Below are 26,729 nucleotides of genomic sequence, written 5' to 3'. Positions count from 1 at the left end.
AAATCCATGATTTTAACAAACCAAGATTCTGTCTACATTAAAATTGAATACCTATGTTTATCCACAACCATAGGTATTAAGATCTTGAGAACTTATGTTCCTAAAAATCTAAGGTGGTAGAAGCAATATTGTTTGTTTGTGCCAAAAGTGAAACAAAAATAATCAAAATAGTATAAAGAAACCTCAACTAATACAAGCTTCATTATTTTCATAATAAACTATAGGAATGGTTAGGTGGACACCTCACTTGCCATGTACTCCTACATACACACCCTGTAAAAAATAAGTGATCTAGATTCTAAATCATAATTCTTAAATCACAATTCTTGTTATATTTATTACTTTAATATCAAAATTTGATATACCCTTATCCATCTATACTCTATGACTCCATATTATCTCAACCTTCAATTCTTATGTCCTTCCAAATCTTTGTCAACTCAATTTTTGAATAATAAAAACATTATATATATATATATATATATATATACACACACACATACATATAGTACTTTCATTATTCATCAATGTCAAATTAAAAGAACAAAAAAAACTGGTTATTTTTTGTGAGTGTGTATGCAAGGTGCCTCATGCAATAAAAGGGGTGTGCCAGCAGTAAAAGGGGGTTGCCTAAAACATATAATGCAGGCTTTCAATATGAAAAATACTCATTTCACAGTAACTTTTGAACAATGTGCTCAGGCAAGCTGGTTTTGTTGGTTTTGTTGTTGCAACGGTGACCATCGGTATCGGCAGAAGGTGATCGCAGTTGTCGAAAAATGAGTTCACCAGTTCGACGCTCTTCACACAACTTGATTTTGATTCCAACGTGTTTGTGACGTGACACCCGGCGGAACGGTGAAGTCGAAATCGAAACGACTGAAGAAACCAACTTATCAGGGTCATGTTGTGCGGATGGGTTGCAGCGCTCTCTAAGTTCTTTTTTCAGATCTATCCTCAAGAAAACAACGAAAAAAACAACCTAACAAACAAACAAACAAAACCTCGTTGCTTTGTCCAATTGAGACGGATGAGATCGTAGAATCTGGCCCTAAGCATCCTCCCCGAAGCACGATCCGCAGCAGTTGCGATCTGCAGGTGAAAGAGAACTCACACCTACACCACAACGTTGCAGGTAATTACCGCCAAAGTAAACACCGTGAATGGACAGTCCCGCATGTGGCACCACAAACGATTCCGAGCATGTTGATCCGCAGTAGCGATGCTGGTGTGAATGGCAATCTGCTGTGAGATTCGTATGCATGAAAAAGTTTAGTTTCTCGTGTCTGATCTTAATTCGAGATCAGTGTTTGTGAATTCTGCCATTCACATTAATGCAAGGAATTCGTCGACCATCTTAACTTGTTGGCGGTGTCGGATGTGGACTGCGTAACATTCATTTTCTGGCATTTATGGCTGCAAACTTTCTGTCAAACGTGGCATTTACTGATGTGGGTTTTTTATTTTTATTTATTTATGGAATTTAGTAATGTGATAGATGGAGAAGTAAGAGTTGTGAAATTGTAACATGCATTACTGTGTAGTGTAATCTTTCAGAATGATTATGTTTGAGTGCGTTACTCTGCATTCATTCATTCAGGTACATATATATATATATATATATATATTTACATATTTTTAATTGTCATTTTAAGAGAAAAGTACAAGAGTAATGATTTATCAAAAGACTTTATTGATTGAACAGAGAATGTGAGCGTAGTAAATGCTTGTTTTAATGCAGTGGTGTCATCGTTTTTATTATATATTCCAAAAATGCCATTTCATCTCTGTTCCACATTTGGAATTAATATTTAGAAACCATTTTGGACATTAAATTCAACAATTAGATTTTTTTGGCCACTGGTTATCTAATAATGCTACTACATGGTAAGTAGAAAATAATTGGAATACTCAGAACATTGCAGTCTTTTAAAAGAAAAGGAAGTGGAAAAAATAAAACACTATGGGTGTTACCATATATAGATCATAGAAGTATGACTTGTGAAATTGGTTCAATGATTTCATAATTAGTCGTTAATAAAAAAAATTAAAATTAAAATTGTACTGATCTAAAGAATACCAGTCTTCATTAAAAAAAATGATGAAGAACACTTTTCTTACAATATTGGAATCGGTTTGAGTCATTCATTTTGGCATTTACTGTTTTATTTTTTTCGGATACAAACGTTGCAATTAATATTCATATACCCATAATCAGACCATCATTCGATCACTATTATTCATCCTAAGACGGTTTCACTCTTCGTCCAATTCATTTCATCCGTTCATGCGGTGGGGTTAGTGCCGACCGTCATTTTCAGCATTGTCGTTGTCGGGGGCACTGGGGAAGCACAAGATCATCAGACTTCTGGGCACAAGATTTGGCAGCTCCGTTCCAGGACCCTGCCAATTGCCTCACACACAGCGAAGCAACTGAGACGGTATTATCTGAGCTTATGCCATCGATAAGAGCTGCGACATTCTCATGTTACGTCTGTGGAGCGACGCAGCCTGTTTATGTAAACACATCGAGGACTGGAATGAAGTTCTCATCACAGGAAAATATTTCAGAAACCAATTCTCAACTTGTCAATATGGCGAAAGACTTGGGAGGTTTCCACATTGGTTAAGATGATGAACCAACGTTTTCCGTTTAGAAGACAGGCAGTGATGCCATAAATCCAGAGAACGAAGCGAGGCTGTCCAGTTGTTTTACGGCCATTCTGAGTGTGACTGACGATCGGACTCCCGGAGGATATTGATTAGGGATGACTTCACACAACTATCTGGAACATAAAGGAACCATGAAATCCTATCTCATGGATGGGCCGTAGTTTTTACCCTCAATTGCCCAAGCGCTTACTCAATATCACCTAAGTCCTGGATGCATGAATTAACAAGTTTGCCAGTGTAGAATGGTTCATTGTATTCAGTTGGAATACATAGTAGCTTTCTCACGTGCGAATCGGGTGATAAACGCGGAACCCGTATGAGTTCCCAATCGCTAGTACAACGTCTCTTACAATTGTATCGTGCGATCCCCAGGACTCAATGATGTTCGTTGTCTCGCAAATCCGAAGCAATCAGAAAGAGTTTCAATTGAGTCAAAGATAGAACTACTGAAGAGGAAAGTTCTACCAAGTGCAACAGAATTTCATGGAATGTCTTTCAAAGCTACAGATTCGCGTTGTGGAGGATTTCAGCTCACTACACACACAATGCATTGTTGGAAGCACCGCTGCTACAGTAATTGTGAAGGAAAATTCGCAGAATTATCCCACTTAAACCTCAGTTTTGTGCAGTTTGAGAACGTTAGAGTGACTTCGCTACATCCTTCAATATCATTCACATCCGCAAACTAACCTTTGGATGAAACAAGTGATGACGCATTCTCGACTAGTGCAATTGGAGAGACGCATAACAGTGAACAGTTTACCAATCAATTCGAGAAAAAGGATGAAAGCTGTGGCCACATTGCAATCCTAGCACGTTGGTTTTTATCTAACAATAGCAGTTTGCTTCTCACGCCGAAGCCCTTGTAGAGCAATTCTAATTTTGCACAATTTTTCCCTAACGTCTTGCAAGCGCTCATACAGTCCCACATAACTCGTGAATGCAATTTTGTTATATTACATGAGTTCACGTCGAATTTACGAAGCTTCCTACATCTCCCCAGTTTGAGTTCTCAGTTGTCATCACAGAGGGCGGCCATGGCGGAACGTCCGCTGCATGCCATGCACAAGCAGTGCTTCGCTCCTTTCTCAATCCAGGGGTTGCCGCTTCTTGTACAACAGTGTAAAGCCATTAACTACGTCGAAGATGGACGCCAATAATATGCAACCTGCCCATCTCATAGACAATGTAACTGTTCTTAGCTTCCACGTTGCTTTTTTTTTATGTCTCCAATTTCCCGGGATGCAACCACCAAGTTATACGAATCCTTTTCTAGTGGTTGTTTATGTATGCATCAATTTATATTTCCATTCTCATGCACACATGGATTCTGGGATTTATGACTGTTCGGAAGAAGATTAAGTTGAACTGTACTTATACTTGCGGCAGGAAATGAACTCAAAATATCAGCGAAGTTTTTTGTTACAGGAACCCGATGCAATTTCAACTCATCTCGACAAGTTTGCTTCCGTTTACTGACTACTCATGCCTTTCAGAGATTTAGACTTGCACCATTCAGTGTACTACTTTCTAGAATCTAAACATCAAACACTGCCAACGACATCATACAAACCCATTCGGTCAAGAATGAAGCTTCACAGATTCAAGAACCACAACATCCAGGGCCCAAAACCGCGTTCTTACCAGTGTGAGAGATCAAGCAGCGTAGACCCAAGTGCAGGGCATGTGTGAAAAACAGCCAGAGGTGCGTTTGCAAAAAAGGCTGAACGGTGTGACATGCCCCACCTGATGATGTTAATGATGAAGCCACCCTCACCCTCACTGCTGCAGTCGACTTCGGTTACGATGTCCGAGACTCCTACGGAAACAATAGTGTGTCTGTCTATCTGTCTGTATGTCTGTCTGTGCGTCTGTCTGTGCGTCTGTGTTCACCTCGTCCTGTGGGTGTGTGGCAGCGACGGACGAGAGCGACTAGTTATGCTTCTACGGAAACAAAGTGCAAGATACGAAAACACCTGAGTCTCTAACCACACATTGTGTGAGGATCTGGATTCATTTCTGTGAAGGAATATGCGATTTTTGTGATACTGGATGATGCCATTCTTTCGTCTTGTATTCACACTAGGGGGGAATTTGACTCAGAAAATGGGATTGAAGCAAAGTTCTTTACAAAGTATACACGGCCAAGGTTTCTTTTTAGTGGTTTGGATCTTTGATACTGGACATTGGGACCAATTATTGTAATAATAGATCATTGGATATGTGGATGAGTAAAAGAGTAATGCAGTTTGAGATAATTGATTTGGTGTGAGGAAAGAAAGTTGTAAGAAGATGAAAATATCAACCTATCGATTGTTGGAATGGCTTTTTGTGTTTGTTGCAATAGCAATTCATCACAACACCTCTGTCGTTCTATGTAAGAGTTTATAAAAAAGGTTCTTAGAACCATAAAATAATTTTTAGGAAATTGAAAATTTTAATAGAAAGTTTCAAATGACTATGAAAAATATTAAAAGTTTTTAGACGATCGTGAAAGATTTAATAATCCAATTAAAGAGAATAGAGAATTCGAAAGACTCCTAAAGTTTAATAAAGTGATATTTTTATTTAGAAAGTTTTAATAGGTTTTAAATAAATTTCAAAAGTTCTAAAACATATGTAAATCTACACATTTACTTCCTCTTTAAGAAAAAAATTATGTAAAGAACCTTGGTAATGAAGCCCTCTGTACTTACAAAATTCAAAGACTTATAAAAGATTTTTTTATGTATATTATTTATTTATATTTATATTCATATTTAATTATTTTAATAAATCTATCCAATCTAAAAATTATAGTTACAATAGCTATATGTAAATAAATTTAATTTAATAATTTGATAAAACTAATATCTTTAAAATATTTTTAAAAAATTATATTCTTATTAGTATATTAATTTATTTTCTTGAAATTTTGATAAGATAATTAACTTGTTATAGTTTTCTTTTTTTATAAAAAAGTGAGTAGATTATTCAACTTCTTTGAAAATATTTTTAGTTTTTCTAAAGTTTGTAAACTACTTGCTCTTAGATATTTTTTTGTTCTTTTTGATATTGATTTTTTTCCTTAAAACAAATAAACTACCCTTCTATATAGAAATTTTTATTTGATATTAGAGATTTCATATTATTTTCTTATAATTTAACTTATGAATAATTATTATTTTCTATTATTATGATTGAAGAAAAAAAAATGTGGATGTTATACTTTGTAAAAGTAAAAAAATATTTGTAACTATTTTAAATTTCTAGAAGCATTTTAATACTCTTTGAGCAAGAATCTTAGAGATTAGTAATCTCAACCATAGAAGCACTATTGGTATATCTATAGAAAAATTCAACAACAAGGTCTAATCTTTATATTTAGAAGTTATACAATTGAAAGAAGTAATTACAAGTAAATAAATTTTACAAATAAATTCTAAAAGTCTTGCTTCCACAAATAAAATAAAACAAAATATAAATATGTTTGAAAATTTTGATAGACCAAAACCAAAATTTTAAGGATTTTTATAAATCAAGTTCTTTTTAAGGTCACATCCTTCTTGATATCATGATAGGATAATTTAAGCACAATTTATGATCAAATTCTTGATTGATATCTTTGATAGAAAAAGAATTGTGCATTTTGTATACTTTTAACTTATTTTTGGAAGTATTTATAGCTACCTTTAGAAAAAGAATTTTTTAAAATAGTAGCAAAAATAACATTCCAATCTTTGTTATAAGAGTTATATTCAATAGCTATCTATTCTCTTGAATTTCAATAATTTGTATGCAACATGGTCCAGAACAATAGGCTTTTATTGATTAGTTTTGATATGGCTTAAAAGATAATATCAAAGATTTTTTAGTTGAAAATATCAAAATTAAATTTGTAATAAGAATTTGTCATTCAAATAATTGCATGCAACAATTGACTCTTTAAAAGGTGTCAAGAACAAAGATTTGGATTGAGAAGAAAAATTCAAGTAATGAAAGCCAATTTTAAGTTTTCATTAAAGTCTAAACCTATGGAGATTGATAAAATTTAATTTTAGCAATCAACATAAAACAAAACAAAACAAAAAAATAACACAACAAATATTATTGTAAAAACTTCTATTTATATTCTGGAAAAAATAGGTCTTAAAGTACAAGACTATCACATCAAATAAATTGGATTTTAAATAGGGAGTACAAACTCAAACATAAAAAAATCAAAAAAATCAAAAAAATATTGTCATAATAAAAACCTTGTAATTAAATAAGCATAAGTCACAATCCTCAAATTCAAATCTTATGCTACTACCACATCTTGTATCTTATTGTAAATTTCTAATATTTATTTAAATCTAAATTATTATTTTTTGTTAAAAATATTTTAGAAATTAGAGTATTATCATATTTTATAAATAAAGACTTTGTATTGCAATAAAAATTGACACTTTTAAAGATAAACTATTTAGCTCTACTAGAAGTTATTAATAAATAATTAATTGTATAAAGAAATGCTATAGAAAAAATCAAGCAATTAAAAGTGGCATTAAAAAATAAAGTATTCAAAATAGACTTAAATATAGTTTAATATCCTTCAAATCTAGTAGTATTTGGCCTTTTTTGGTTTGAATTACATATTTTTAATATTGATTAGAAATTTTTAAAATTTTCCTTTGAGATATTATCTAAATAATAATTAAACTATCTTATTTATTATTTATTGGAGCTGAAGCATTTTTGTAAGCCAAAAACTTTATTTATTCTTTTATTGATCATTTATATAGGACCAAATTTTTATTCAAATAAAGGTTGTGATAGAATCTTGGAGCAATACAAATGATATCAAGATATTAATGAAAAAATAAATTATTGATATATTTCCAAAATACAAACCTAATAATTATATAATCAATCTTTAAGAAAGAATTTAATCACTATTTGAACCAATTTACAACTTATTACAAAATTAACTTGCCATTGAAAAGAAAATATTAACAAAAAACTTGCAAAGAACTTTATTGAGTATTCAAAATCTCCTACAAGTACATCAATCTTCTTTGTAAAGAAAAAATATTGATCCTTGCAAATTCTTATAGATTATTTTGAATTCAAAAAATTCACCATTAAGAATCATTATCTATTTTTTTTAATATTAAGGTTATTTTTTCAATTAAAGAAAGGTAAGATCTATATTAAGATAGATCTACAAAAATCCTACAATTTATTACATATTAGAAAATAATATAAATAGAAGATTATATTCCAAACTAGATATTATCAATTTGAATATAATATGATGACTTTTAGCCTTATAAATACTACAGCTTCTTATCAACATTTGATAAACAATATAATTTGTGAATTTTTAGATATTTTTTTCATGTGATATTTGGACAACATTCTAATCTATTCCAAAAATACAAAAGAGCATAAACAATATATTTGATTGGTACTAAAAAAAACTTTGAAATGCAAGAATATATTCTATAATAGAAAAATGTATACTTCACACAATTTAAGTAGAATTCTTGGATTATATTATTTCAAATGATTATTTGAAAATATATTCTAAAAATATAAAATTATGATATTTATAATATAGAACTTATTAATATTATAGATTCATTCTTAAAGTAGCATTACTACCTTAAAGACACTTTTTTCTTAATCACATTTTAGATCAATCAAAAGAATTTTATATATTTTATGCCTATATTTATCTTAAATCATTGATAAGTCCAATAAAGCACGTTTCTATCAAAATTTGTATTTAGTACTATATATTGTTTTAAAAACTAATAAAACTTACTAGATGCATTGTCTAAATATTCTAATCTTATACTAAAAAAAATTAATATCTAATTAACAAAAAATCTCCTTTTAAAACAAATTCAATTAAAACTTCAAGCCATTAAATTCAAAATTATATATATATAAATTAAGAATTTTTTAATATTTTAATAAAAATTCTTTTTAATGTTAAATATAATATTATTAATAATTATAATTATTTAGTTTTAAAATAATATTTTTTATTAAAAAATATATTTAAATATTATAGAAGAATAATCATAATTATGTGTATTTCAATTACAACATGATTATTTAATGATATAATATTTTGGATATAAATGAATTAAAGCTTATCTTAAAAAGATTTTAGAGATTTTATATGTAAAAAGCTATAAAAATATTCATTAAATCATGACATATCTTTTTAAAAGAAAATACTCTATATTATTAATCTTATAGACTTCTTTAATTTCTACCTATTTTAAAGCAATCTTCACTATCTATATGAATAAAAATCTTTATAAAAAAATAATCTCAAGTTATTATAATTATATTTTACATAAAAATGGATTTCTTAACCAATATGATAAATTTTAGACCTTGAATAAAATGCATTACTAATAGAGAAACAACCAAAATAAATTTGATAATATCTATTAATATGACAAGCTTTCAAATGGTATTATATTTAATTAGGGATTTAAATTTTAGAAAATATTTCTTAACATATTAAAGATTGTTATCAAATTATCTTTAGTTTATTATTATAAAACTGAACAAATATAATGTGTAAATCAAATATTATAACAATATTTGCATTATATCATAAACTATCTCTAAGATAATTGGATAAATATCTTGTCATTTGAAGAATTTTTATATAATAATATAATATACTCTTCTATTTGAAAAAAAATAAATTAATTAGAACCATCATCTATAATTTTATATTTTTTATATTTTTAAAGTTAAAAATCTAAAAGTAAAAGATTTGGCAAATAGAATTGTAGAGCTTCATGCAAAAACAAAGATATTGCTTAAAAAGATCCAAGAACAACAAGGAGAAAATCAAAAATAAAACAAAAAATAAAACAAAAACAAACCAATCAACTAACTAACCAAAGTTTTTAATAAAGAACAACTTTCATTCCAAATTGGTGATAAGGCATAGTTACTTTATTATAAAATCAAGACCAATCAACCTTATGAAAATTTAGATTAGCAAAGACTAGACTTTTTTAATATTCAAAAAAATAAACCAATATGGTTGTATATTAATTGCAATCACCATAGTTATTGAAGATCTATCTTATATTCTATATGTCTTTTATTGAATTTGGTACTACAATCAAATAATTAAATAAAACAATTACTACCACTTTTTGTTAAAATAAATAACAACTAAGGATTTAAAGTAGAAGAAGACTTAGATCCAATGAACCACCAAAATCAATTGGAATATCTTACAAATATAATACTAGTAAAGAAATATATAATCCATATTAAAATCTTTCAAATTTGTTAAAAATTATTTGTTTTTTAATCAAAAATATCTATTAAAATAAAAGACTAATAATTGATAATAGAATTATATAAATTAAGGAGAAATAAGTTGAAGGATTAATTTTTATGACTTCTTTGCAAAACAAAGAAACAACAATCAATAAATTTATTTTTAGAATTTTAATTTACAAAATTTCCAAATGAAGCACATAAGTTGTTTTAACTTAAACAACATCAATTTTATAATGAAGATTCTTTAAAATGACATTTATTTTATTAACTAGATAGCAAGATATAATGTGTTTGCTATCATAGTCTTGAAAAATATTCATGATGCTTAATTATACTACTGCATATAGTTAGTATACATAATACTATATACAATATATTATTTGAAAGTAGTTATGAAGTCTCAATAATGATCAAATAATTAGGTGGTCTTTGTGTTTTGGTATAGGATATTGTCAGTGGCTAAAGAGACATATTACCATTTTTATGCAAAATATAGATCAATGTCTATTACTAACATAATTTGATGGAATTAACATAATTTCATCAATTTATGAAATTAGTCAACCATTCCTTGTAGAACTTATTTCTAAAAATGAAGGAAGTAAGCATAACCTTATAAATGCATATATTATTTAGGTAAATTAAAGTAGGTATAAATATATAAAAGTATAAATATTTAATAATATCTTCTTTGAATAGAAACTTAAATACCTTTAAGATATAGTTTGGACCTACAAGCATCACAAGGCATTGTACATGTTAGACACATAGTTTGGCAAGTTGATTACATACTACATATCTTAGTCATGTGGCTTACATATTGGCTACTTGTCTCACCAATCATTTTATATTTAGAAATCCACCTCATATATATTTTTAATAATTAATACAAATAAAAAATGAAGTGAAGCCATCTTCACTTATATCAATGCTTTTTTATATTCTAATCTTAGTTCAAAACTCTTTAGCTTCTTTGTAGTTGGTAATAGTCAATGTGATTCTATTCCATCATATATATATATATATATATATATATATATCTTTAATGATACATAAGTGTATCATTTTAAAGTTTTTTTTAGATTCATATCCTTTATAATTTTTGTCTATCCAACCAATTAAAGACTCAATTCTTAATCAAATTCTAAAATAAATATCAAAACCTATTAATTTAATTATTATCAAATTATACACATAAATAAGTATAAATTATAGATATATAACTAAATTCAAGGTCATCTAAAAATTTATGATAATTGTGAAATTAAATTTAATTCTTTAAATTTATTGTAAGTTTTTTTATAATTTATTCTAAAATTCATACATAAATAATATTATAATTCTAAAATTTAGAATATTTAGAAAATTTAGAAAATATATATATAGAAAATATATAGAAAATTTAGAATATATATATATATATATATATATAATAAAGAAAAATAAATAAAAAGAGAGATTTTTTAAATATATGTTATTTTTATTTTTTATATTTTTATATACGTAATCAAATATAATAATTAATAAAACAAAAATTATATCTAGTTATATTTTTATTTTTAAAAATATGTCATCTTGATTTAATAAATATTTGGAATCTACAATTTTTTTCTATGAAAACATTATGCAATATGATTTGACTAACTTCAATAAGTACATAGTTTTTTTTAATTGTTATAAATACTTTTTTGGTCACATTAGTAATTTTTAAAAATATATACTAATTTATATTTAATTATGTTAATCTTATATGAATAATACATATACATAGTACTAAAATAAATAAAAAAAAAAATATAGTGAATAGAAGTAAGTAAAAATATATTAAAAAGATAATATTTTCTTTATTAAGATTTGAAGAATTTTTCTAAATATAGATTAAATAGTTAGATTTTATTAAATACTCCACATATTTATTAAAACTTATGCTATAAGTTTTTAACTTTTAAGAAGTTACATTAAAAGCAATTTATAACTTGACATGTAGACCACAACTCTTGTGGTTCCTAAGAAGCTTCTACAAGATCTTTCTTATAATTAATATATACAAGGATAAGACTAAGCCTATTCTCACTCTTATCAATACATTTCCTTCATTTTGGTCTAAATTCAAGACTTTCTACTATCTTTGTATTTAACAATAGTTATTCTAGTTTCTTTCTATCATTGATTTGTCTTTGACTTATCTTTGATTTATCTACTTTTTATCTTTTACTAACAAAAGAGTGTATTCTTTCCTCAAAGTTTTGTTATGATTCATATCTTTAATGATATAGGACTTGTAATATTAGATATTGTTAATGTAATAACTTAATATGCAATATTCTACCTAAATTGATTTTTTTTTCATATTTTAAATAACTAATTATTATACATAGTAAATCATGTATTAAAATTATATAAATTATTGATGTTTCAAACTAAAGAAATCAAATTACATTTATAATTATAAAAATTAAGCTAAAAAAATTAAAAATATATTATTTTTTATTTCAATAAATGTTGTGTGTTAGTTATCAAATTCTATAGCATATATTAAACCAAACATGTGCTTATTGTTGTAGAATTTGCAACTTGTTTTTGCAATCTTATCTATATTACATTTATTAAAAGGAAAATCACTTTGTATTACAAATGCATGTGAACCTTCAATATTCCAATAAAAACCATAGAATAATGTAGAAGTTAAAAAATAAAAAAAAAATAAAAAAAAATAAAAAAAAATTGTAAAAGATTGTAGAAAGTTTTCCATAAAGATTTTTAAACTTTTAAAAGTCTTTTGAAAACTATTTCAAACTCTTTGTTCACTACAAAAGATTCTAAATTTAATAGAAGACTCTAGAAGGTACCCAAAGTTTTTTAATATCTACAAAAGTGAATATAAAATATCTATAAAATTTTATAAGGTTTTTACTTTGAAGGAAATGTTTCCAAATAAAAGGTCTTGAGAAAACATGCAAATTTGTATGTTTAACTTTAAAGTAAGGTACCAAATTGAATTCTATTGTACAAGCTTTGGGGTGTAAGGATGGAGATTTTTTAAGAAAAATCGATTGAGGGTAATTGTGCCAGATTGAAGTTGGAGACATTGAATGTATTGTGTGTGTGTGTGTATATATATATATATATATATATATTGTTGAAAGCATATGAAGAGCACAAAATAACCAGTTGGTGCTAGAATCACGTTTTTAGTAACAAGACCTGACACTCCCTTGAGGTTTCATTTTACAAGTGATCAGCTATAAATATATTTGCAGACAATGTATTTGAGTGCTTATATATGTATATATATATATTTATAACCATCCTATCTTTGTGCTTCAATCATACATAACTATCAAGCTATGTACAATGCAACAGGCATGTTTAGAGAGATTGGTGGAGTACCTGATGGAAGAGGGGGTTTGCATGAGAATCTTCAACATTTCTTATTATTATTTATTTCCATTCAGTAGCTCATTTATTTGGTAAGATTTCATTTCAATGGACATTAACTTTCACTGCAGCCAGGTTTTTGTAATGTCACAATTAATGTCTGCCACCCTCAGACAAAACTCATCCACAAATAAAGACCCAACTTAGCTGTGGCACCCAGATTCTTTGGGGATGGATGAAGTTTCACTCTGTGGCTTCCCACACACACATTGTCATCCTTGGATGTCTCTCTACACCCACAACTAACGGTTTTAGGGTTTTAGATCTAAGCTTTACAAATTAGGGTTTGAGATTTGTGTTTTTTTCTCACACCTTTCAACTTCCACTGGCCCAGCAGGTCATCGAGGTAGAATGACGCACACTCACATGCAGTCCACCGGCAGCTGGCTAGTCGCGCTTCCACTGGGATTCATGCTCAGGTGCATGCTCCTTGGCTGCTCTCCTGCGGGGTCCTCATCCAACTTTTTTTGGTACCAAATTTCATCCAAATTGGGGACAGACTCATCTCACGAATGAATGAGGAGGTGCAGGAAGCATGAGGGCCTGTGTGGAGGTGTTGAGTGGAGTGGGAGGAGATGCGAAAGGCTATTTATTGGTAGTGTCAGAGCCTCCCCCCTCATTCATTCATTCATTCACTTATTTATTTAAAGTGCTGATTCCACACCCCATGTGTTTGTTTGGGTTATAGAGGTTGGTTTAAAGCTTTGTTTGGCCAATAGCCATATTTAAATATATATATATACATACATAATTTACACACATTCCATTTACAGACATATTTTTAATGCAAATAATACAACAATATAGGCTAATTTATGTTTTGTATACAAATTAATTGCGGCGCTATTTTACTTCAGAAATAAACGATGCTGTCTATTTTGGTAATATAATAGGATTAAATTATGCATACATGTAATCCTCCTTCGCTCTCCTTATTTACAATTGCACTTCCTTATTCTTTAATTTTTTTTCAGTGTGAATATTTGGTGGTGGAGTCACTCCAAAGCTTGATACATGGATAATCAGCAGTGTCCACAATCCCTAAATTTATCCACTCTTCATACTTTGTTTCTACAGGCTTATTTTTCTTGAACAAATTTTTAATATTATATTATTATTATCATTGATTTTAGTTAATTTTGTCCTACCTCTGTGACTTTTTCTACCCCACTTGTGCTGACGCAGCACCCCTCCCGACTGTTTGTCAGGTGGAGGGAACCAACCTGAAACACACAGAAATAAAGGGTCCTCCCATCCCCCTCCCCCAAATCCCGGCCCAGCCCGTCCAGCCCAGGTCAGGCTTGGACGTTGTTGACCAGGATTGACTTGTGTCGTGCTGGTGTCTCTGCGAAGGTGGCTTGGAACCCACACCTCCATCACTGTCACCCCTATTCACATGTGTAGGCTCTTCTGCTCCCAAATATCATTCATATGTATATACACGGATGAATGAGCGGATGCATGAATGGATGGTTGGATGGATGAAATTGTATGTATGAATGAATGTATTTAAATGTGCATGTACGAATGAGAACAAGTTTCTATGGTTGAGAAATGTAGTATTGATGACAATTTCCTCAAATTAATGACATTTCAATTTTGACTTGGTACTCTTTTTTTTCTTTTTCTTTTTCTCTGTACACCTGATATATATTTTTTGTTCGCGAAAATTCATTTTTAAGTTGTGTATTATCCGAGTAAAATTCTGGGTTCTTTGCCCGTTCTGTACATAGCAACCAATCATTTCATATTATTAAAACAACAAACAATTTGTTATATATATATATATATATATATAATTATAATTTGTGATTGACGTTTAGAAAATTCAACCTTAATGATTAGAGACCTCTACTTCTGTGCATAAATCACAATACATGTAACGGTTGCAATCAATAGATAACTCTTAAGTGAGTTGTGAGCCATTCAACTTGAAAACCCTGGCATTGTACACCTTTTAAATTCTTTGCATTCCTATTGCAAAAACTAAGAATATAGAATTTATGACTGACTATATTCACATTGATTGTTTTTAGACTGCTGCATTTTTAAAAGAAGATTTAAGCAACTTTTTGGTTTTTACAACAAAACATGATATTTAATCACAAAATATCAATATAATATATATATATATATATATATCCATGAATTTCATGGTTTCCACACATTATCTATTTGGACATATTCAATCACTGAAGGTTATAATATTCTTAATTCAGAATTAATTATATTAATACTACAAAAAATTGGTTTATTGTGATTCTGTGTGAGATTACGATTTCTTCAATTTCTGAGAAAATTTGGCAAAAATAAAATAAATAAATAAAACCCCACTGTGTAAAAAAATAAAATTTTAATAAATTATATATATATATATATATATATATATGAAGTAGTTATAGTTATATGGTAGTACTTCAGGGAACAATGTTCCTAAAAGTTTCTTTAAGGTTGTTTTAATTTCTTCCAACAATAATTAAACAAGTATTTACAGGCTTCTGTTAAGAATTCTAGATATCAGGTTTTTCTTTTAGATAATTTCAAGAAAACATGTTTCAATAGTGTGATTGGCAAGTGTTATCAGAAGTTCCTTATTTTTGTATTATTTCACTATTTTGATGAACAATTATTTTTAAAATTTGAATTTTTAAAAATCATTTGTCAACGTTACTTAAAACTTGTTTAAAAAATCTTATGGTCTTGTTTGTAACTTATATAACTTATTGTCATTGTCTGTTGCCTGCAAATCATTTCATACTTTCACAAAAGAACAAATGGTTATCATGTTGCACTTTAATCTTCCAATTTTTAGCAAATTACTATATATGTACATATTCATTCTACTATTCATATTTTGTCAATATAAAAGTAACATGAACTAATCAACTAAAAACTAGAATAAAACAACTCAATCATTTATTTTGCGTTAATTCTATAGTATTTTAACATTATTTATATCATGACTAAATTTCAAATAATTTTTTTAAGTTTAGACGCATTGAAAATTTAAAAGCTGTGGTGTATTATTTAATATTATGATTTTGAGTGGCAGAGTCCAAATCAATATTTGACAATGTGAAATTATTTCAGTTTTAGTTTAATTTTACAACTATCTTGTTTGAAATTTTACAATGCATATTCGAAAAATGACACCTGCAAACATATTCCTATATATATATATATATATATACATACATACAATTATGATTTTTTTAACAATTTTGATTCAAATGTGTTTCAAAATCATTCTGTCAGTCTTCACTATGTCAACAACATTTGAGCTCATAGAATGATTGTTTTGTATTGTATGATTCAGATTTCCAATTATATATATATATATATATATATATATATCCATTTTATAGTTTATTCAAAAGTAAATGTGTATATTTATTTCAAAGATTGCTTGATATTTATATTTGTTAATTTATGAAATTATATTACATGATTTTATAACCAAGCTATTTCAAATATTTGAATAAGATTTTTCTATCAAATGTTGCTCAAATTAATTAATTGGCATGTATTATAATTGGTTAGAAATTTTTCTTTAAATTCAGGGTATTGTTAATATCACAACAACTTTTGTTACCTCGACCACAATTTGCCATCCATTATAGGTTGCCATGGTTTTTTTGCTATAGTCACCAAAAAATATTTTTATTAATTAGTTATTTATTTTACATTGAAAATAAGTTTAAATTTTATTTATTCATACATGATTTAATATATATATATATATATATATATATTTAAAATACAATTAATTTTAAAAATTAAAATAGAAACTAAAAAAATATGTGAAGTGGGTGGCAAGTTGCAGTGGCAGCAGCAAAAATTGTGGGGACATTACCAATATCCTAAATTTATGTAAATATACAATTTTAAAAATGACACATTCAAAATCTCATAAAATACCAAGTAAATAACAAAGTCTTTTAATATAATGATTTGTATTACAGGTGAATTGTGACTTAAAAAACATGCACACACACACACAAGATTTCATGGGTGTGTTTAGCTTCTTTCTTTTTTTTTCTTCCAGAATTCACACATAAAATCTTACGAGCTCATGTGTGCAATCTGAATTCTCTGTCATCCCACATCATCACAAATATTTACATAATGAACATAAAATTCCAAAGCAAATTGACAGTAACTTCCTACGTAAACACAAGTTAATTAAATTTGATACTTATTTTAAAAGTTATTTAATTCTTAAAAGCATAATATTCTTTATGTAACGTTTTGAATTGAATAAAGTATTTTCTGAAATAGGGATATATTTAGATACGTATGCCTTAATAAGAAGGAAATTTTCGATTAAGACGATTAGAAGGAAAGTAGTCAAAACTAGTCAAACCACTATCAGAGAGAGATATGGGGCCCACACATCGTGGCCCACCTGGTCACCGCCCCAGAATGAGAAAACAAAGGGGCTTCGTGATCATAGGACCCCAATGAAGATCCTATTCCCACGCACGGGTCACGAGAGTACACGCTGGAACGGCGCATGCCACGTCACCAACAATGGTTGAAGCCCTCCTGGTTAACCCCCAACATCAGACCTCCAGAACGGTATCCCTATTCAGGGCCGTCCATTAAATAGCGGGACCTCTAAGTTTAGCGTCAGTGCCCTGGCCGTCTTATATAAACACCCTTGGAACCGGCCGCTAATCCAAAGAACAATAGTTCCCAGAAGTTCCCAGAGTTCCCTCAAATGCCTCCAAACATAGCGGGGACAGTGATGGAACGCGCTGGAAGGGGGGGTTCGGCATAGCGGTTTAAAGTTTACGATGAGAACCAGAATGGCGCAATCGTTCAGATGACGTTGAAGTCCACATCAGCAGTGTACAAATGACGCCGTGTGAAAGCGGTTTCGGGATATTTAGAGGGTTGAAGGGAAATCAGAATGTGAGAGAGAGAGAGAGAGAGAGAGAGAGGAGGCGGGTTTTCAGTGCTATTTCCTGCAGCGTTGCGACAGCGTTGCTCCGCCTCGCATTGCCCCCCCTCCGCCCTCGCCCTTCTCTTAGACTCTTTGTGCGCGCTGCCAATATTTTATTCTTTTCTGTTTTCGCTCGAAACGCTTGTCTCTTCCTCGTCTCAACGAGATCTCATTTGCACAAATCGAGCACCAATTGAGGCTGAGCTGATAGTTTCTTGTAATTTTTGGTGCTTTGTTTTCGTATTTTGTAAAATTTTGTTCTCCGTCTTCGCCTTCCCGTGGCTTTGCAGGTACGAGAGCTTGTTCATGCGATGATGATCAGGCTGTGAGGATCCCGAGATCAGAGCTTCCTCGATGAGCGTGCCTAGAGTGATTAGGAACCACTAAAACCCAGGGGTGGGTTTATGCTTGACAGAGGCGCACTGACACGCCCGTTTCGGGCTTCGTTTGTGTTGGGATCGCACATCTATGTGAGTCGCTTTCGATGCACCTTGACACTCTACTGGGGCTCTCGTGCGACTTGGCACACGATAGACGACTGTTTGGTTGACTTCAGAAGCGATCTGAATAGGTCCAGTGCTGAAGAGACACTTATGGGCGTACGAATCCATATTACTAGAGGGGTTTGTTTTGCAGGAATTGAAGCCCCGGTTTGAGAAGTTTTGCGACCTTCAGCTTTTTCGTTCAGTGTTAGTGGCGTTGTTACGAGAAAGCTCTACGTCTGGTTCAGCTTTCGAGGATTGTGTTGCTACAGTATCTGGAAAGCGCGCGGAGCTGAGCTTTTTTGTCTCTTACGCGCTTGCTGCTCACCCAACTTGTTTCAGTTTTGGTTGGGCTTTTGCGTTTCTTCTGCTGGCACCTTCTCTCTTCGCTTTGCAGAGTATCTTTTCTCTTTTATGGTGCATGTGATGTGGCTAGATTTACGTGGAATGCCACATGCTCATTTCGAACTAGTCTCGGAAGTAGATCCAGTCCGCTTCAACCTCAGGACTCCTGAACTTGCCTTGATTTCTCCCAAATGCAAGTCTTCTGCTTCGCAAGGTTGGACAGCCTAATGAGCACATTCTAAGCATTTAGTGGAATGAGCCTACGGAATCGCGTCGTCTACACCTACGATTTCATAATGAAAGTTTTGAAGTTCCATAAAGATTGAAGGTTTGCGTCGTGAATATTTACGTGCGATAATATTTTTGGTAAATTAGAGTGATTGCGTAGTATGGAATGGGGTCCGGACATCGCTCTGGAGCCTTTCTTTGGCAGTTTGAGAGAGGAGATTGGCATTGGAGGTAGGCACTCCACGCAAGGGGGTGGAGATGATCTCGAATTCTTGGGCAAGAAGACTTCAGAACTTCGAGGAAAAGTCTGTGTCCTCAGTCTTGATGGTGGTGGAACGCCCGGCATTATACCTGCACGCCTGCTTGCGTATCTCGAGGAGCTTCTGAAGCAGAAAAGTGGAGATCAAGATGCACGCATTGCTGATTACTTTGATGTTGTTACAGGTGATGCTTCGGTATCCAGCCACCATGCTTTGTGAAGATCTTCACTTTCATCCTATTGACTATCATACATTGGTCTGGTTAGCTTCATGGTACTGCTCGCGATTTTCAATTTTCTTTATCCCACCCATGGGGAGCAGGATGTTTCTCATTTCTGCGACCGTGTTCAGGTTCACTTTGAGAATACAATATCTTCTCGAGAAAATGCAAGCGGTATACTTCGTCATTGCCTCCTATCTGACTATGAAATTTAATGCAGGGACATCGGTCGGAGGTCTGATAGCCACTATGCTCTTCACAGGTGACGAGAACAGCAGACCGTTGTTCCGAGCTGAGGAGGCATGGAAGGTGATGGCTGAGCGGGGGCGCGAAGTGTTCAAGAAGGTCGCAAAGTCCTCTGTATGGTCGAAGTTGCGAGGGAAGTCAAGCAAAAGCAGTCGCTTCTCGGTGAAACCCCTAGAGCAGGTACTAAAAGAGTACCTGGTGAGGGAAGATGGCAGCGCCCTGACGCTCCGCGACACTATTAAGCCTGTGTTAATTCCCTGCTACGACCTTACGACTGCCGCCCCTTTCCTCTTCTCGCGTGCCGATGCTCTTGAGAACCAGACATGGAACTTCAATCTCTGGGAGATTTGCCGTGCCACAACTGCCACTCCCCCTTTCCTCCCCCCTGCATGTGTCACTTCCGTTGACGGCAAAACCTCTTGCACGGCGATCGACGGACGAGTCGTCATGCACAACCCCACTGCCGCCGCAATTACGCATGTTCTCCACAACAAGAGAGAATTTCCCTCCGTGCGTGGAGTGGAGGACCTGTTGGTTCTGTCCCTCGGAACTGGGCAAATTGACCAAACCTACATGTACGATACTGTTCGGGGATGGGGTGCGTTGCAATGGGTGAAACCTCTTGCCAAAATCGTTTTGGATGGCGTTGCGGATACGGTCGATCACACCATCAGCATGGCTTTCGGTGAACATCGCAAACATTACCTTCGCATTCAGGTGGTTTATCTTGTAGATCCCTTAGAAAGCCATTCTGAATAACTTTCAGTATTATTAGTGAGGCTTGACCTATTCTACTTCATCTTGACTAACTACTTTTGTTGGAGCTTCATTGTCAACCAGTGCGATGATTCGTTTTTTCTCATGAAAGAGATTGGGTTTTTGTCTCTTCGCATGTCTGGGAGGTGTGTTGTGAGTTAGGAAGCTCAATGGGAGGGCGGAGTGGGATAGTTTAGAAAATTACACATTTTTTCTGTTCTTGGTTCGTCTTTGTCTGTGCCTATAGAAGTTAAATCTCACATGTGCTACTTTGTACTCAATGAATTTATTTTGATATAGTGATGTGTGGCCTGATTGCGGTACTATTGCTCCTTTGCAGATGGCGGGGTTACCAAACAAGACAGAGACGGACATGAATGATGTGAATCAGCTTTTGAAACTATCAGAAGATCTGTTGGATCAGAAAAGCATGGAATTTCTTCCATTTGGTGGCCGCATGCCTCTGTCTGTGAGCAACAGAGAACGGCTTGATTGGTTTGCGGACCAGCTCGTGAAGGAGCGGAGAGCAAGGTAATTATCGCTATCCCCTACTATATGGCGAATACCTATCTGTGTTTCGTACCTGATATGTGAACCTCTTATTAGTTCCAGCTCTCATTAATTGTTTATTTGAGTCGTTACACGTTGTGGCGAATGTTTTCAATTAGGCGAAGTTTTATCATGGAGTGCTTAAACAGCACTGGAACACTGTGAACACCAAGGTCTTCTTCGCTATTGTCCTGGATAGATCGTCGATGCTGTGCTTGAAGGAATTGCATCAGGTGACGATTAATCTAAAACTGATGATTTATTCTGCAGGTCTCCGGCTGCAACGGAAACTGCATTCCAGAATTTCATCGAGAAGCTGAAAAGTTCGTGCCCTGAGATTTCGCCGGTGATAGAGTGACTATTGTCACGATGTGATCCACAAAGTTCCTCCACTTTAGGTGCTGGAGGAAGTCATTCAATCAAGTACCTGTTTCTGGGAGAACCATGAAGATGGTGGTGAGGAATACTGCAACTTACTTATCTCACATTCCAGACGTCTAGGTAAAACTCACACTTCATACTTGCTTTCCTGCACTTTTATTGGAACCGACTTTAGAAGGAAACAAGGTCAATGGATCGTAGATCGTGAGTCCGTCTTTTAGGATCGGATGCAAGTACATTCGGAAGGTTCAATGTCCCAAGAACTACCTTCTGCGCTCTTCTGAGGTCTACCTTATATTGAACTTGGAAATCTTCAAAGCATATTGTTTTTAATCAGCCCAATTCCTAGAGGTACTTTGGTCCACATGCATTCAACTTCTAGTACACTGGAAACTGTATCCGCTTCCATAAATAAGATTTTGTATGTCGTAGGCGGTGACTATTGCTCTCTCCTTCACACCTTTGAAGCTATTCTTCAGTGCTAAAATGCACAGGATTTTATTGCAGGAATTTAATTGCTGTTCGATGCGTCTCCAAAATCAGCGTCTGAGAGCTTGTGATGGTTCGCTTGTGCACCTACTTGGTAATGTCTTATGGTCTCATCGTGAGTGAGATGGGAATGGAAGGTGGCCGCAAACGACGCATTTGCAGTTTGTAAGTGACTGTGCCCAGTGATTGAAAGGGGGGGGGGGATAAAAATTGCTGATTCATGTAATGTATTGGCCTACGAGGCAAATCAACTGGTTCATTATACCACGTGTTTCTCGTGCACAAGTTGGGCCATTTTATCATGTGTGAGTTTCAATGCCAGTTTCCTTTCTGTTCACCTCAGTTTCATGAGTGTGAGATTGTGTGGCATTTGTCTGGATATTGTTGCGTCATTTAGTTTGATTGTACTTGTGTCCCGACAACAGATGGTTTGTTGTGCTAGTATTTACTACCGTTCATCTGTTACTACAATAATGTTATGGGTTCTGCAAATTTCCGTTCTCTACATCCGTTCATTTCTTTAAAATCATATCCCTTCCCATCTTCTAGGCCTTTGAATTCTTTCCGCATTACTGTTCACTTTTCTTTATTTTAATTTTCTGAAAAATGACAAGTTATTTTGAGTATCAGTTTCATTTATTAAAAATTATGAGTGATATCTTATTCTTTGTAAGTTGTTATGTTCTATGGCATGAATATAGATGTGACGTGTAGAGTGATTGATTATACATTCTGGATACTAATAATGCCAAATCTTAAGTAATTCGGGATGTATTTGTATACGAACCCCACATTTTCTTTTACCAAAAAGTTCATAAAAAAAACAATTGTGAAAAGTTTGAATTTTCAATTTATATTAAATTAAAAGCGTGTCAAGCATTTGCAGTGGCCAAGGTAAGAGTGTAGGATTACAAAGTCTGCAATGCAACATGGATAAACAACCCAAATCAACATGATTAAACAGCATTGATGCAGCTAGAAAGGATTCAATAGAGGGTTTCTAGATCTACTCTTGAACACACAGATTAAGACACATTTATCTTAATATAGAATGATAGAAAACTAATAACAATCATCTGTTAATTCACACATCCACAAAAATAAAGTTGCCTTTCGATTAATAATGCACATAGTTAGTACAATCAAGCAAGCAAATTAGCAGATGATCAAGTATAGGTCAATATAACCTATGGAAACTTACAGTTTCCACTATTGGCAAGGATTATCTCAAAAATAGATGGTAGAAGTGAAGGGCCTACTAACAATGCCACCAGGATTTTGCCCTTAATCACACAATCTAATCTAGCCACATGACTATGATTGGCACTAAGTTACCTAGTTAAATTGATATACCTTATAGCAAAGAAGAAACCTCTTAATGCATATTGATATATGAGGCTAAAGTATATTGAGGTAGTGGTATACATACATAGAGGTGAGTTGTCCACCTTATTCAATGAGCTAGCAGAGAATTAGTCATTATTGATAGATTGTGCTAGTAAATAATATAAAGAAATAATTAGAAGTAAAATTATGTAGAAGACTATATTTACACTAAGAAGTAAGTTATAAATGCCTTTACCACCTATTTATTTTAATTTAATTATTTTCATAGTATGTAATAATAGTGAATATTAATTAATTATTAATAATGATAGATATTTTTTTACAAGTCACTTCTATCTCTAATAGTTTAAAAAATATATATATACAATTATTAATTTAAAGAATAATTAGGATTACTTAGGATGCAACTTCTATGTGGTATAAGTTGTTTTCTTTTAAGTTTTATAATCTTGTAAAGTCAAATATACTATCATATAATATTTGTGGTTTTAATAACATAACTAAAATTTACAAACCATGTCATTTTTTTTTATAGTATCTAACTTAAAATGTGATAAAATTATCTTTTAAAAATAAAGTTCTACAATTAAAGAGCTAAGAAATCAATAATGTCTTTGTGGCTCATTGGATCAACTTATAAAGACTTAATAAGTTTATATACTTTACAAGTTAATTCAATCCATGTAAAAAAACTTAATAAAGTTAAAGCATGTAATATATGTATTGTTATTTATTGTACTCTTAAATATTTAGTTGCAATTATTAGCTTGTTATAAATAATAAAGTCCTTCAAATCTCACTCAAAGACATTCTTTAGGAAAATGAAAGAGAGACAAAAATTAGGAATCTCATAAATGTTAAAAAATAATAACTATATGTAGATTTTAAAAATTTATCATTCAAATATTTTTTTGGATTATTGATAGAGATTAAAATCTAACAAAACATCAATAGTATAAATCATCTAATTGCAAAAAATTCTTAGATTAAAAAATAGTAAATTTATATATTTTTTTCAAAAAAAGATTCTAATTAAAATATTTATTAATTTATGGAAGATATATAAATTTCTTGTAGAATAATTAGGATATAGAATTCCACTATTAACTAGATTAGATGAGATTAATGTAGAGAATAATAATTTTTCATAAAATTATTTTATTTAATAATAAATCAATGAAGATTTGACTTTGTTAGATTTTCTAATAGTCAAAATTTCTATTCAATTTCTAAAATCTCTTTTAAAAAAATCAATGTATGAAATACAACTATTTCAATTCAAACTCCAAAGGATTTTAGCTTAAGTGTAGAGAATTTGATCCAATAAACAATTTGGGATATTTTTTTAGAATACTCAAAGAATTTTTTTAAAATTATATAAGTATTTTTTTGTAAAAATTCTAATATTCAAAAGTAGAAAATAAATAAAAAATCATAGATACATTGCAAACTAATATTTTAGCAAGAGTTACTAGAGAAATAAAATCAAGTTTCATTTAGCCATTATCAATAAAAGAATTATACAAATAATCTAAAGATATAAAAAATAATAAGATTTAAATCTTACATGAAGAATGATTTAAGTTACTTAAAATAATTTAGAATATTAAATATTTTTTTATCCAAATATGAATGAAAATACTATAGCTAAAGGTTTCCTCTCAAAAAATCATATTAAGAAGAATTATTATCTTGATATATATATAGTATAAGATAATAAGTTCTTTAATAACTTCAATTCAATTGCCTTGCATAAAACATCTTTTAAAATATATGCAAAAGCCATCCAAGCGGCACATTATACTTAAAGTACTAGATGAGAGGCTGCAATTTTTAAAAGTTATGATTGATTGAAATTTATAAAGCTCCTTGATTTGGTTTTTAAATTAAAAAAAAAAAAAGTTTAAAATCTCCAAGAAGAAAAAAATAAGATCGAGTGCACTTTTTTTATTTTTATTTTTATTTTTTATTTTTTTACATAGTATGAATAGTGCTATTTGTTTACAATTTTTATTAGATCTGTCTTTAAAAGAAGATTTTATAATTTGTTTTAAAGTTTTGCTAAATTCTTTAAAAAATAAAAAATAAAGTAAAAATAAGATTTTTTTGAACTTTTAATAATTTTTGAAATAAAGATATAAGTTGTAAAACTCAGACTTATAATAAAAAGAATAATTCGATTCATTTCATGGTCTTTTTTTTCATTTTATAGTATATTTAAAGACTAAGGTTTTTAAAGGAGAGCTTTTCTTCACCAAGTAAGCAATCTTAGTAAGGCTTTTAAATCATAGCCTTTTATTAGAGATATTTTTAGGTATAATTTCTCACAATTTTTTTGTATAATTTAAAAAAATAAAAAAAATCAAATAGCTTTCTTCTATATATATATATATATATATCTATTAAATAGACCCATACTATTACTAAATAGATCCATCATTGATGAAGAATATGGTAATCATGATGAATGTGGTCGGTTTTTATTAGTTGCAAATCTAATAGTAGAAAAATGAATCTAGATGTCATTTGTTTTTTTTTTGTTTTGTTTTGTTTTATTTATTTATTTTATTTATTTCTTTTTCCATGATGGTTTGGATGGATAGGTTGATTTAATGAAAACTTGGATCTATTTAATATTTTTCTTTGTATATATTTTAGTGAGATTCTTTTGAAGCATATAACATTATATTGTGGAATTTTTTGATTTCTAGCTTAGGAATAAAGAAGCTTCAAAATTTAAATTATAAACATGAAAAAATTATATATTTTTTAAAAAATAGTAATTAAAAAAAATCCCCCCAAAAAATAAAATTTAAACAAAGAAGTGAAATGAATATGTTATCTTATTCAACAACTTGTAGAAGAAATTTTAAAATATTGTTGTCAAAGTAATCAAAGAATTTTTCTTTTGTAGCATTTTCTTAGATATAAAGTATAATAAAATTTGAATCAATATGCTTATAAATTAATTCTAACGAGCAAAAAAGAATAGACAATATTATAGAATGTGGTAGAACTATTCTAAAATGATCATATATCTTTTGAGATAATAATAAATTTATCCAAATCCTCCACTTATTAAG

At 30.8% G+C, this 26,729-nt stretch overlaps 2 protein-coding genes across 2 annotated transcripts; both read left to right on the top strand.

The window, feature by feature from the left end:
- The first annotated feature begins 18,675 nt into the window (after positions 1–18,675).
- On the top strand, positions 18,676–19,252 carry LOC141045465 (uncharacterized). Its single transcript, XM_073534418.2, has 2 exons — positions 18,676–18,813; positions 18,980–19,252. Exons 1-2 carry the CDS (start codon positions 18,748–18,750, stop codon positions 19,250–19,252), a joined length of 339 nt encoding a protein of 112 aa, XP_073390519.1. The 5' UTR covers positions 18,676–18,747.
- Positions 18,737–22,584, top strand: LOC112283018 (patatin-like protein 6). The gene is made up of 5 exons (XM_024521314.3): positions 18,737–19,842; positions 20,099–20,841; positions 21,221–21,411; positions 21,700–21,930; positions 22,318–22,584. The coding sequence occupies exons 1-4, from the start codon at positions 19,560–19,562 to the stop codon at positions 21,785–21,787; spliced, it is 1,305 nt and encodes a 434-aa protein (XP_024377082.1). The 5' UTR covers positions 18,737–19,559; the 3' UTR covers positions 21,788–21,930; positions 22,318–22,584.
- The last annotated feature ends 4,145 nt before the right edge of the window (positions 22,585–26,729 follow it).

The sequence above is a fragment of the Physcomitrium patens genome, chromosome 5, assembly GCF_059467195.1.
Source record: "Physcomitrium patens ecotype Gransden chromosome 5, ASM5946719v1, whole genome shotgun sequence".
NCBI lineage: Eukaryota > Viridiplantae > Streptophyta > Bryopsida > Funariales > Funariaceae > Physcomitrium > Physcomitrium patens.
Note: the sequence above shows the minus strand (reverse complement) of the source record. Positions and strands in the feature narration are given on the sequence as shown.

Bases quoted from the DNA above. Each gene is read 5' to 3' on its own strand.
- LOC112283018 (XM_024521314.3), top strand. From the start codon at position 19,560: ATGGAATGGGGTCCGGACATCGCTCTGGAGCCTTTCTTTGGCAGTTTG. The intron at 20,842-21,220 runs GTGGTTTATCTT...GCTCCTTTGCAG, and splicing joins AACATTACCTTCGCATTCAG to ATGGCGGGGTTACCAAACAA. The intron at 21,412-21,699 runs GTAATTATCGCT...TTTATTCTGCAG, and splicing joins GTGAAGGAGCGGAGAGCAAG to GTCTCCGGCTGCAACGGAAA.
- LOC141045465 (XM_073534418.2), top strand. From the start codon at position 18,748: ATGCTTGACAGAGGCGCACTGACACGCCCGTTTCGGGCTTCGTTTGTG. The intron at 18,814-18,979 runs GTGAGTCGCTTT...TTTGTTTTGCAG, and splicing joins TGTTGGGATCGCACATCTAT to GAATTGAAGCCCCGGTTTGA.